The sequence below is a fragment of the Pseudophryne corroboree genome, chromosome 2 (genome assembly GCF_028390025.1).
Source record: "Pseudophryne corroboree isolate aPseCor3 chromosome 2, aPseCor3.hap2, whole genome shotgun sequence".
Taxonomy (NCBI): Eukaryota; Metazoa; Chordata; class Amphibia; order Anura; family Myobatrachidae; genus Pseudophryne; species Pseudophryne corroboree.
Window position 1 is genome coordinate 765,594,602 of NC_086445.1, and position 13,850 is coordinate 765,608,451.

Sequence of the window (13,850 nt, forward strand, 5' to 3'; positions counted from 1 at the left end):
CCACAGCGCCCTGCACCCTCAGTGACCGCTGGTGTGAAGTGTGTGACAACAATGGCGCACAGCTGCAGTGCTGTGCGCTACCTCATGAAGACTGAAAAGTCTTCTGCCGCCGGTTTCTGGACCTCTTCACTTTTCGGCATCTGCAAGGGGGTCGGCGGCGCGGCTCCGGGACCGGACTCCATGGCTGGGCCTGTGTTCGATCCCTCTGGAGCTAATGGTGTCCAGTAGCCTAAGAAGCCAATCCATCCTGCACGCAGGTGAGTTCACTTCTTCTCCCCTAAGTCCCTCGTTGCAGTGAGCCTGTTGCCAGCAGGACTCACTGTAAAATAAAAAACCTAAAAACTTTTTCTAAGCAGCTCTTTAGGAGAGCCACCTAGATTGCACCCTGCTTGGACGGGCACAAAAACCTAACTGAGGCTTGGAGGAGGGTCATGGGGGGAGGAGCCAGTGCACACCACCTGATCCTAAAGCTTTATTTTTGTGCCCTGTCTCCTGCGGAGCCGCTAATCCCCATGGTCCTGACGGAGTCCCCAGCATCCACTAGGACGTCAGAGAAAAGGAGATTTATGGTAGACTTACCATTGTTAAATCTCTTTCTGCGAGGTACACTGGATTCCACAGGGCGCCCACCCTGACGCACTTAGCTTCTTTGGGTTTGTATGGCATTAGCCGCTAGTCCCTTCTCCTGTCATGAGAATGTTGTTCTATGTGACTAACATCTACCGCTTCTCTTACCTGCTACTGCATTGAACTGGTTAACAAAACTGAGCTCCAGTGCCTGGAGGTGGGCTATAGAGGAGGCAGTGCAGTGCATCCTGGGAACAGTCAAAGCTTTAGCCTGTTGGTGCCTAGTATCAAGATCCAACACTACACCCTGATGTTATTCCCTGTGAAATCCAGTGTACCTTGCAGAAAGAGATTTAACAATGGTAAGTCTACCATAAATCTCCTTTTTTTATTCGACGGACATTTTCTTTTTACAACAGAGAGGGTGTGCGATGGGTTCACTAGTAGTACCATCGTACGCCAACATCTATATGTTTGAGAAGGGAAAAAAATGTTTTTTTTTTAATAATAATGATACTGAGTGTAAGATTCTTATGTACTGCCACTATATAGATTACATATTTTTGTTGTGGACGGTGGGGGGGGGGGGGGGGGGGGCGACAAATATCTTTTGTTGAGTTGATGGATGAGATTAACAATCTAGGATCACCTATTAAATTTACTTACTCTTATAGTCCTAGTGAGACAGATTTTCTGGATGTCAAGATAAAAATCACAGAGGGTAAGGTTACGACAGAGGTTTTTCATAAACCTACTGATCGTAATACACTATTGATGGCCTCCAGCCACTATCCTGAATCTTTTAAAAATGACCTAACCAGTTCCCAAATTATGCGGATAGCCCGCTTAGTAAGTGATACCTCTAAACTTGACGTCCAATTGGATCTCCTTATCAATAAATTCAAAGCTCGTGGCTATGATTGTAAAATGCTATTTCTCCAGAAGCAGGAAGTTTTGAACATGCTAAGACAATCCCTGTTGGAACCGGTCAATAAAAGAATATTGTTACTACATCTAGTCATAGGCAGATGTATTAAGCCTTTGTGCTATTCTCTGTGTATATGTTTATGTATATTTCTATGTCTTTTGTAATATTGTACCACTTTTTTATAATATTGTATCACTTTTTTATAATGCTGTATCTCTGTGATGTGTTGTCCCCTCTACAGCTCCCCTCATGTGGCAGTGATCGCGCAGTCGGAGTCTTAATGAAAATAACTTGTATTAACAAAACATCAAAAAGCCACCTGATGTTTTCTTAATACAAGTTATATTCATTAAGACTCCGAGTGCCGCTGTACTTTCTTCTATCAGTGTCCTACATACCACGGAGGGCACCGGAACAAATAGCACCTCAAGTGGGAGTGCCGACCTAGTTCCACGTTTTTTATATATATATATATATATATATATATAAAAATATATATATATAATACACCCGCTTGTTAGAGCAAAAGTCTAAAAATGCAGTCATGTTTCACCAACTAATAAAGGTGACAGTGACTAACATACACATTATAACAGTGGTATTAAAAAACAGCATGTCTGAATGCACAATAAGTAGAATGTTGAAGGGGATTTGCTACAGCAGCAGAAGACCATACCAGGTTCCACCCCTGTTAGCTAAGAACAGGAAACTGAGCTTACAGTGGCCTCAGGGTCACCATAACAGCATAGTTACAAATTGGAAAAACATTGGCTAGTGTGACAAACCTCAATATCATTTTTGACATGCAGATGGTAGGGAGAGAATTCACCTGCCGTGTGTCACTGTTCAGCATTATCTCAAGCTGGTTTCTCAAATATATTAGTGAGTTCAGTGTACTCTAGTGGTATCTACAGCTGCCACATCTCAATTTAATGGCAACTTTGGGATTTGGTGGCAGAGATTTGCAGCATCAATGTGTCATCAGCAGATCCGCAGGAATTCTGAGATGCTATTATGTCAGCATGGAGCAGGATCTCTAAGCAATGCTTCTAGCACATTGTTGAATATACAGTATGCTTTGAGGAATTTAGGCTCTGGCTGTTCCCAGGGGAAATGGGTGTTCTACCCAGTACTAGGAAGTTGTACCTAATAAAGTGGGTGCCGTGCCTGTGCTGTATATGCTTGTATGTACATAAAGATATATTACACTCAATACTCACAGTAAGGAGTAAACACTTGTTTTCTTTAATTGCACCCATACATCCTAGGAATCCAAATACCATTATGATACAGCCCAAAAAAATGAAGACATTGCCAATTGTTAGAGAGGGAATTTTTGGAAACAGGGTCCCGTAGATATTGTGAACGACAAAGTAAATTCCAATAGCTATTATGGAGCATCCAACTGCCTGTAAAAAAATAAGTAATATTATTCAGAGCGTTGTACATGAGACAGGGAACATAACATGCTATTTGCATGACACCATTACATAACTAATGTATAAAATTATCTATTTTAATGGGATGCAGTTAAAATGCCAGCTGTCAGGATCCTGGCATTAGGGAAACCGATGCCGGAATCCCAGGAGCCAGTTAAATGCCGAAAGACGGCATCCCAACCGCCGCCTGGTATACCCACTCGGTTGGTGGGTCCACGCCACCAACCGAGTGGGAATAGAAACTGAAACCGAAGTGCAGCGAGCCCGCGAGGGGACTCTTTGCCTTGCTGCCGGGATCCAGCAGACGGGATGCCGCTGTCGGTATACTGACAGCCAGCATCCCGTCTGCCGGTAAAATATAGTATTCCTTTTGAACGCCGGTTGTGGTTAAAGTACATAAATTATTTTCACTAATTTACACCAAGCTTTTGATCTGGATTATTGTTATTTTAACCGTAATTGTGGCTTAGTGTAAAAGGGTTAACCTGGGCCTAGTTACACATGAATCCAACCCAGGTAGTTAGCAGCGTTGGTCCCCGGAAAGAGGGTTGGGATTGGGAGGCGGTCTCCAGAAATCGAGGTGGCAACCCTATTCACAGCATCAGGAGAGTTGCATTCCCGAGCTTGGAGATTATGAAATCTCCAAACACCGGCAGAGGTAAGCTCCGGCAATATACAGGATCCAGCTAGTGGTGTAAATGTGTTTCAAGCCTCTATAACACAGCTTGAAACCCGTATTCAGTGACCAGGGCTGGACCTGGGAATCTGGTGTAAAGTGGGTATAATTAATACTGATTTGTTCTGTTACCCCCAACCAACTTATCCCAAAATGACAACATAAACCCAAGAGCTCAGTACCATATTTTTCTGAATCATATCTAGGGAAGTTTTCAACAGACAAGAATGCTAAAGTTGCAGAAAAGAAATCATGAGGCAAAAACATCTTTTACATAAAAATCAAAAATATCTCCATTCGAGGGAGAATTTGGCATTTGCAGTCTTAGAAACCCCTATTCAATTAAAATCTACACAGATGGTGAAGAGCGATTATCATCATTCTAAAGATTATTAAAGTCAGCTTTTATTTTCTGAAATCCTAGATATATAATACATGGAAAATGTGTTGGGGACAAACCAGAAACACCATATGTAGATTGTTACCAAGAATATTCTTCCATAATACAGTAGTTCTCGAAGGCATCTCTCAAACAACTGATTGTGACCATAGAGTGGGACATAGCTGAAAGTGACGTAATATATCCAATATTCTAATAACTTACCCAGAACAATAAATTGAAGCCAAACAGCAAGTACTTAAGTGTTCGGACACATTTACCCATTTTGATTGGGTTATACAATGCTAAAAAAAAATATAAAAACAATAAGATGAAGAGTATGAATTTTATATTATATACAGCATCAATTCAATTTAAATACAGCACATTGTAAAGCAATACTATTATCTAATATGTGTAGGTATTAATATTTGGTTATATACAGTACATGTATAAAATGTTACTTTTAGTTTCTACACAATATATTCAATTGTGCTGCAGGTGAAAAAAAAGGAGATAGTGTGCAGACAGCCAATAGTGTGGCTTGCCCCTGATTGGCTGACTTGTGGGGAAATGCATTGATTGGCTACTCGCATATCGAATACTGAACTTAAGTTGAATTTTCATTAATTAGCATTTTGGTTTTACTAGGAAAAATCATCTCAAAGCACTATAAAAATGTTTACATTTATTTAATTTTCAGCATTACACACATTATTTTAATATACAGTACTAGCGCTTTATTTTATTCAGGAAAATGTCATGCTACATGCTACATACTACACATTTAGGCTTTAAAATTGTTTTGTTAAGTACTTTTTGAAAGAAGAAATGTCCATATAGAAAATTAAGGATTTATTTGAGAGTTATAAAAAAAGAAAAAGAAAAGAAAAGACTAAAACACACATGAGTTGCACTGGCTGGGGTTACTGTACACTCACACTGTGGGTACAGAACTAACTGTGGATATTTGCCTGTATGCAGAATTGTATGTACATCATCATTATTAGCACACACTTACCCCAGTCCAATGTCTGAAAACACAACTCTGCATAACCCATATTTCCATCTACATGTCCTCATATAACTTAGCTCTTTTACCACTCAGTTGCACTTATTCAAGCTCTAGCGGAGATGAGACTGAGATGTGCACAACCCATAATCGCTCATAGATGCAGTGGCGCTGAGAGGTGTGTGTGGGGGAAGGGTACTAATTACCTCAGCCCAGGTCTGATGAAGGGCTCATTGGGGGCCCAGGTCCCTCCCTCCTTACCTGACAGCAGCAACTGCAGCTCTTCTCCCCAGCCCAGCACACACTGCTGTGTGCTGGGCTGCAGTGTCACCAGGGAGGTGCTTAAAAAACTATTAAAAAAAAAAAATTCTAAGGGTGCATGGCCACGCCTCCTGTGATTAGTCCACACACCCTGAAAAGTACCTGGGCTGAGCCAGGTTCTCTACTGCCCTGCATAGATGTGTATATGTAATCCGCAAACCGCAGAATCTGTCTACAAAAGGGATTTGCATGCAACTCTACATTAGCCCCACAGTGAGGGGATTTTCCCACTAGTTTGTCCAGCCGCGTGTCTCAGTGTGCTGTAATTGCCAGGATATATATGTTGGTGCATGTAGTCTCATTGCGTGCCAGCATGCCCAAGCAATTAATGTCTGACAATGCTTGTTGGGACTTACAGTTTCAAAAAGGCACTTGGGAACCCTAGCTTGAGCAGGTCAGGCTCCATGCTAACTTATATATTTGTTATTTTTATTCTTTTAAATTGGCAGGTACTGTACCATGATCAAAGTTGATGATGCTGAGTTTTGTATCTTTATTCTGTACACTCAAATGCTCATTTAGAGTTGGATACAAACACATTTTGCACCTTTTTTCCTGCAACTTGCACTTTGTTTCCACTGTACTCGTATATGCCCAAATAATTATTAAGCAGTTTTATACTGGGCATGCTGTCTGAGGAGCATTTCCCACTGTCTCCTAAGTGCTTGTTTCAGAGCAGATCCCATAGAGTCCCTCAGATAACGAGACTACCCAAATCTTCTATTAAATCAAGCTCTTGAAGAGGTTCACAATATGGACAGAGGAAATCTCTTCCAGAAGAAAAAAACATTTAGTAAGAGGAGTCAAAGGGACAACAAGGGAGATTTGACCTGGCTCATCCAATTTTTTACTGTAACAAAACCCTATTAGTGATCCTCACCATAACTAATCTTGGTGTTTCTTATATATAAAATAATACAAAAGAATGTTTTTATATATATATATATATATATATATATATATATATAAACAGCAGGAAATAACGAGGCGGCACTCAGAGTCTTGAAAAACAGCAAACCATGTAATCGTGCACGATTACATGGTTTGCTGTTTTTCAAGACTCTGAGTGCCGCCTCGTTATTTCCTGCTGTTTGTATACCAGGGGTTGTGCCCCGGGAGGAGGGCACCAGAGCAAGCCAGTCCCATAACAGGGACAGAGCCGAGTGCCGGAACGGAATTTGTGTATATATATATATATATATATATATATATATATAAAATGTTTTGTTTCCAGGTATGGATTCTTGCTAATTGGTTTTTATCAATTAAACATTATACTGAGGAGAGGAGACCCTGTTTATGTTGCTGATTTCATAGCAACAAGTATGTGATATCTCTGTGTAGGACAATGATTGACTGGTCAGATTTTTACATATTGAGATGATGGATTAACGTGATGTAATTTGTTTATATATCACCGTGGTAACTGCTGTGCATTACATCCGATTTCTAAGAATTGAGACCTACTTCCGGGTCCGCGCTCCGGTCACGTGACGCGTTCCGAGTGACACGTTACTTGCCGGAAGAGCACTATGGGTATGGTTGTGTCTATGTTGCCTTCGTGCAAAGGATGGACATGACAAAACGAGTGGGCAGGAGCCAACGTCCGCCCTTACAGCTCCTTAATGTTTTCTGCTTTCTCCGATCATTTGGGGTATTTTTTTTTTCTATGCAGCATTGGACCCTCGTGGGGTCGCTTCGCTCGCCACGCATCGGGCTCGGTGTCTCGCTCCGCTCCGCTTTGCTCGCCACACTTTTCTATTCCAAATAGCTTGTGACATGGACCCAGGGGGTTATGGGAAAGGTCCTCTGCACGAAGAGAAACTAGACGCTACCCTATGGGTATACCTCAGATCTACCTTTCAGAACGCATACTCTAGCACATGATGCGCACTAACAAATGATTGCGCTGCCTGTCCCGGTCGTGTGATCGGGTGCGGACACGTGATCGGGTTGCTTAGACAATACTCAATAGGAAGTTCAAATCTATGTTAACCAATGAGTGTGAAACAAGCTCCGATCACGTGATCGAGTGCGGTCAATACTCTATATGTGTATTTTAGGTAATAAACTGTGGTTACTTTTATAAAGCAAACCATCCATTTTTTATGTGTTTCAGCCAGCGCTGATATATATATACAGTATCTTACTCTCTTTGTTAATAATACATGCTGTCGATATGTGGACCTGCTTCACCCTGATCCAGAGGTGAAGTGGGTACTTAAACATAATGGTCGATGCATGTATTTTACCACATCTACCCCTTTATCTCTCTCCACTACAGGGGGAAGTCAATCAGCCCCGTAAAATTTTCCAATCACCCCCATGTTTTGAGCCCCAAATTTTTGGGGTTCATGGTCCTATGTCCTTTCATGATTGCAGACACGAAAACGTGGCTGATATTGTTGCTTTTCCCCCCACTGCCTCGGACAGGTGAGAAAAGATCCCCGAAGACTGCTGGCTTTCGGGGCTAATTGGATAGCCACTGGGGAATCAATTAGCAGTGGCAAATTACAGCTGCTGACTGAATTCACCCATTTATCAGCTGCATTGATGCAGTGGGCTTTGACATCACTGCCAATGTTGCACCCCATAATGCAGTGTGAATGGTAATCTGGTGTGCATGCTCTAATAACTAAAGTGTAAAGAGGGGAATTTCAGTTCTCCTCTGAGCATTACTATGCTGATTTATGCGAGTGCAGGGGACTGGCGGCAGCAGGGCTGCTAATGAGCAGTCTATTCGGGGACACACTCCACTGCGCTCTGCATGATGGTTAGGGAGTAGGTAAGCCACTGGAAGGTGGTGGTGGTAATGCCACTGTAAAGATGGGGTGCAATATGCCAAGGGGACATGTAGTTCTTAGGGGTGGGATAATAATACTACAATGTGTATGTATGTGGTAGTGATATGGGGGAGCAATGCCACGGGGCATTTATTACCACTATATGGGTTGGGGGTAATGCCATTTGGGATCTATTGTCACTGGTGATTTATGCCACTGTTGGTAATATTACAATGGAAACATATGGACACTGGGGTGGTGCTGGACACTCCCTAGTCATATTGTTTTTTTTCTTTGCTAAATAAATATGTTTTTAAAGAGATGTTGATTTAATCAAATAAAAAAATTGACAATTTTTTAATGACTTTAAAAAAATAATCATTAGTACTGTAAATCTGTTTCATGGTAAGGTTACTGATGTGTATTGAATTTAACTTAATTAAACTTTCATTTCAGCTTTGTGTCTTGATCTTATTTACTTTTACAGGATGAACTTGACTTTATTATTTATTAAGGCCTAGCAATGTGCCCCAACCCGACGGCCATTTCAGTTTATGTATCGCACCTTCCTCAAGGGCCCTGCTCCTTGAGGACTTTGTTTCATGCACAAATTTATTACAAATATTGTATAAAATTACTTTCAGGCTGTGTGTATAATGTGCATATGAAACATAAATGCAGTTCGTGCTTAGACTTGGGTTCCATTCCCAAGATATCTCATTATGGCATGCAAATATTCCAAAATACGGAAACATTGGATATACTGCTGATCCCAAGCATTTCGGATATTGGAGACTAAATGTGTGTGTATGTCGGCACTCCTGCGCTCAAAGGGGTATGTCTGTGTCAGTGCCCACCGACAACTCTTGACTAGGAGCGCAATCCAACAAATGTATCACAACGGAGGCACTTAAGATGACTTGTGAAGACCACTCTGGACCCAGAAAATTTGAATCAATATTTCAGAAGTTTTATTTCAGTTTTTTTTAAATCCTGATGAAAGAATGTAAGTAAAAGTTCTGAAATGTTGATTGAAATGTTTGGGGTCCAGAGTGATCTTTACAAGTTGCCTTGAGTTCCTCCGTTTGTTCCTCCCATATTAGTTGTTTGCTTTAGAACTTACCAAATTTTTTTTTGTTTTTGGACATCTGTATATAGATCTGCACACTTATTTTAAATCATACGTATCTTAAGGTACATACTGTACGTTATATCCTTAAGTCGGACATACAGATGTATCTAGAAGAAATATGCTGCAATAATCATCATCAACTTGATGAATTCCTCATGTTGTGAGGAAACCTACTTTAGAGAGATGTATTTCACAGAAACATGGAAACTAAAATAAAATGGATTTTAAAGGGTCTTGTGTACTCCAGGGCTATAACAAGGTTTGTGCTACTGGTCCCATTGCCAAGTGTTAAGGATGCCCCAACAGCACCTGTAAAGAGAACCCATGTGGCACCTCTTAGCATAGAAAGGCAAAGTGCATGCCCAGCACCTGTCTTCCTGTTCCCAATGCTTCCCAGGCGCTTGTAATGAGGTGCCTTGCTATGGCACTGCCACGCTCTTACTATCTTACTAATATCCTCATCCGTGTCTCTAATAGCATAGGGCCGCAATTGTCAGATATGTGCAGCTCAAAGTATTTGTGGCCAATTTTACGTGAAGTGCAAAGTTACTCTAAACCACCCCTTATTTCTAAAGATGGTAACAGAGTAATATCTTCTTTTATTTTATATTTAGACACTTTCTCTGCAATACCATTCTTAGGTGCTGGTAGTACAGTAAAGGCCTGATTCATACATGCATTCGCGGGTTCGGAATGAAATACTGGTGTCCGGGATGCCAGCGGTCACATGACTGACAACGGCATCTCAACACTGAAGATCCTGACATCGGAGGGGGAAAGTATGTTTACCCGCCCCTACCTCAAACCCTCCGGGGGTGGCAGCTAGGACTACCCCTTGGGGAGGTGTCAGCTAGGTCTAACCACCCCCTCCAGTGCCTAACCCTAACCCCCCTATTGCCTGACACTAACCCCGCCTCCCTAGGCCCTAACCCAAACTCCGATACTTGCCTCCAGGATGTTGGCTATCGGTGTTCCCGCGGCGGTCTTTAGAGTGGTGTCAGGATTCCAGCATTGGTCACATGACCGCTGGCATCCTGACCACCGGGATGCCAAACACATCACGTATTTGGTTGTCGCAGCCACTACTGCCAAATTCTGTAGAAGGCATTTTGTGTAATTTGACGCCTCCTGCCGGCTTCTCTGATCCGCTGGTGTGCCCGGGGATGTCGAATCGGATCATCTGCATGCAGTAACATCAGTCATCTGTGTAACCTTCAGGTTACTCAGGATAGCTGGGGTATTCACGCAGTTGAAGACAGTGAAACTGTGTCCAAGGACGCAGCCACTGGCTTCACTGCACCCATAAAATTGGGGTGATTCGTTCAACGCTGCCTGATGCCACTCTTACTCCGCCCCCAAATGGATGTCAATCATGCTGCAGCTTAGGGGGCACTGCGTGCAATCTTGTAGACTGTCTATAGTATTTACTGTCTATCTTCCATCTGGATACCCTCAAAGCATATGTCATATACGTTTACAAATAAAAAAATAACATTCTCGTGATTATTGGGTTTGGGTTTGGATTAGGGTTAGGTACTTGGGGAGGATAGGCTTTGGAAGGGGATGGTTAGGGTTAGGCACTAGGGTGAGGGTTAGGGTTGGGCACCAGGGGGAGGGTTAGATTTGTGCACAAAATAACACGAAAAACACATATCAACCATTTGCATGTCAGCCTTTTGACCCTGTCTGCCTATTGACTGTCGACTACATAGTGTCGACATATTGTGTTTTTTTTTTTAATCCACACCTGGCTCCGAGTACACTAAAGATTAGACTACAGAATGCACTAAGCATGCAAACATAATATAAGCCATTTATTCAAATCACAAACCCATTTCACACTATTTAAAGTAACATATAGGGGTATATGCAATTGCGGTCGAATTCGCGGCAATTTTCGCCGTTTTTTAATTCGACTCAATTCGACAGGTGAATCCCGGAAGGTGGCTTCCGGAATTCACCATATTCAATGAAAAACGGATTCGCCAGAGTCGCGGGCGAAAATCGGCCGATTTGGCGGATTTTGCCGCGATTTTAAAAAACGGTAAAAAAACGTGAAAAACCCGAAAAAAAAATGGCGTGGGGTCCCCCCTCCAAAGCATAACCAGCCTCGGGCTCATCGAGCTGGTCCTGGTTCTAAAAATGCAGGGGAAAAATTGGCCAGGGATCCCCCGTATTTTTAAAACCAGCACCGGGCTCTGCGCCTGGTGCTGGTGCCAAAAATACGGGGGACAAAAAGAGTAGGGGTCCCCCGTATTTTTAACACCAGCATCGGGCTCCACTAGCTGGACAGATAATGCCACAGCCGGGGGTCACTTTTATGCCGTGCCCTGCGGCCGTGGCATTAAATATCCAACTAGTCACCCCTGGCCGGGGTACCCTGGGGGAGTGGGGACCCCTTCAATCAAGGGGTCCCCCCCCCAGCCACCCAAGGGCCAGGGGTGAAGCCCGAGGCTGTCCCCCCCATCCAAGGGCTGCGGATGGGGGGCTGATAGCCTTGAGAAAATAGTAAGAATATTGTTTTTTCCAGTAGTACTACAAGTCCCAGCAAGCCTCCCCCGCAAGCTGGTACTTGGAGAACCACAAGTACCAGCATGCGGGAGAAAAACGGGCCTGCTGGTACCTGTAGTTCTACTGGGAAAAAAATACCCAAATAAAAACAGGACACAGACACCGTGAAAGTAAAAGTTTATTGCACACATGTCGACACACACATACTTACCTATGTTGACACGCCGACTGGCACGTCTCCAAGTCTCCGACGATCCGGGGTACCTGTGAAAAAAATTATACTCACCAGATCCAGTGTCCGGGAGATAATCCACGTACTTGGCAAAAAAATAAAACGAACACCCGGACCAGCGGACTGAAAGGGGTCCCATGTTTACACATGGGACCCCTTTCCCCGAATGCCGGGACCCCACGTGACTGCTGTCAGCCTTTTGTAATAATAAAAAGATATTGTTTTTCCCAGCAGTACTACAAGTCCCAGCAAGCCTCCCCCGCAAGCTGGTACTTGGAGAACCACAAGTACCAGCATGCGGGAGAAAAACGGGTCCGCTGGTACCTGTAGTACTACTGGGAAAAAAATACCCAAATAAAAACAGGACACACACACCTTGATAGTAAAACTTTATTACACACTACCGACACACACATACTTACCTATGTTGACACGCCGACTGCCACGGTCTCCGACGATCCGAGGGTACCTGTGAAAAAATTATACTCACCTTCCAGCGTCCAGAGATAAATCCACGTCCAGAGAGTAAAATCCACGTACTTGTTTTAAAAAAACAAAACGCAAAAACCCGCTCCATACCGGACTAGAAAGGGGTCCAATGCTTTCACATCAGACCCCTTTCTCCCGAATGCCGGGACATCACGTGACTCCTGTCACTGACGTCCCTTCAGCCAATCAGGAAGCGCTACTTCCGTGGCGCTCACCTGATTGGCTGTGCGCTGTCTGTACTGTGACAGCGCATCGCAAAGCCGCTCCATTACTTTCAATGGTGGGAACTTTGCGGGTAGCGGTGGGGTCACCCGCCGGTCAGCCGCTGACCAGCGGGTGACCTCACCGCTAGCCGCTAAGTTCCCACCATTGAATATAATGGAGGGAGCTGTGCGATGCGCTGTCACAGTACAGACAGCGCTCAGCCAATCAGGTGAGCGCAACGAAGTTGCGCTTCCTGATTGGCTTAGAGACCTTTCTGTGACAGCTGTCACTGACAGGTCTCATTCGTGGAAAGGTGTCCCATGTGTCAGCATGGGACCCCTTTCAGTCCGTTATGGAGCGGGTATTTGCGTTTTTTTATTTTTAACAAGTACGTGGATTTATCTCTGGACCATGGCTGAGGTGAGTATATTGATCTTTTTTTTCAGGTATCCGTGGATTCTACATGGAGAAGAGGACCGATGTCGGCGTGTGAACATAGGTAAGTATGTGTGTGTCGGTAGTGTGTAATAAAGTTTTACTGTCGACGGTGTGTGTGTCCTGTTTTTATTTGGGTATTTTTTTCCCAGTAGTACTACAGGTACCAGCGGGCCCGTTTTTCTCCCGCATGCTGGTACTTGTGGTTCTCCAAGTACCAGCTTGCGGGGGAGGCTTGCTGGGACTTGTAGTACTACTGGAAAAAACAATATCTTTTTATTATCACAAAAGGCTATCAGCCCCCCATCCGCAGCCCATTGGATGGGGGGGGCAGCCTCGGGCTTCACCCCTGGCCCTTGGGTGGCTGGGGGGGGGACCCCTTGATTGAAGGGGTCCCCACTCCCCCAGGGTACCCCGGCCAGGGGTGACTAGTTGGATATTTGATGCCACGGCCGCAGGGCACGGCATAAAAGTGACCCCCGGCTGTGGCATTATCTGTCCAGCTAGTGGAGCCCGATGCTGGTGTTAAAAATACGGGGGACCCCTACTCTTTTTGTCCCCCGTATTTTTGGCACCAGCACCAGGCGCAGAGCCCGGTGCTGGTTTTAAAAATACGGGGGAACCCCTGTCAATTTTCCCCCCGCATTTTTAGAACCAGGACCAGCTCGAAGAGCCCGAGGCTGGTTATGCTTTGGAGGGGGGACCCCACGCCATTTTTTTTTATGATTTCACCGTTCCAGCA

General features: G+C 43.9%; 1 protein-coding gene across 2 annotated transcripts in view; it reads right to left on the minus strand.

Moving 5' to 3' along the window:
* Positions 1-13,850, minus strand: part of CD53 (CD53 molecule) — a 114,982-nt gene that overhangs the window by 72,095 nt on the left and 29,037 nt on the right. For both annotated transcript variants that reach the window (XM_063955474.1, XM_063955475.1), the window contains exons 2-3: positions 4,215-4,294; positions 2,716-2,904 (exon numbers count right to left, since the gene is read on the minus strand). In XM_063955474.1, coding sequence (XP_063811544.1) covers positions 2,716-2,904; positions 4,215-4,274 — 249 coding nt within the window. In that variant the 5' untranslated portion in view covers positions 4,275-4,294. The remainder of the gene's footprint in view (positions 1-2,715; positions 2,905-4,214; positions 4,295-13,850) is intronic.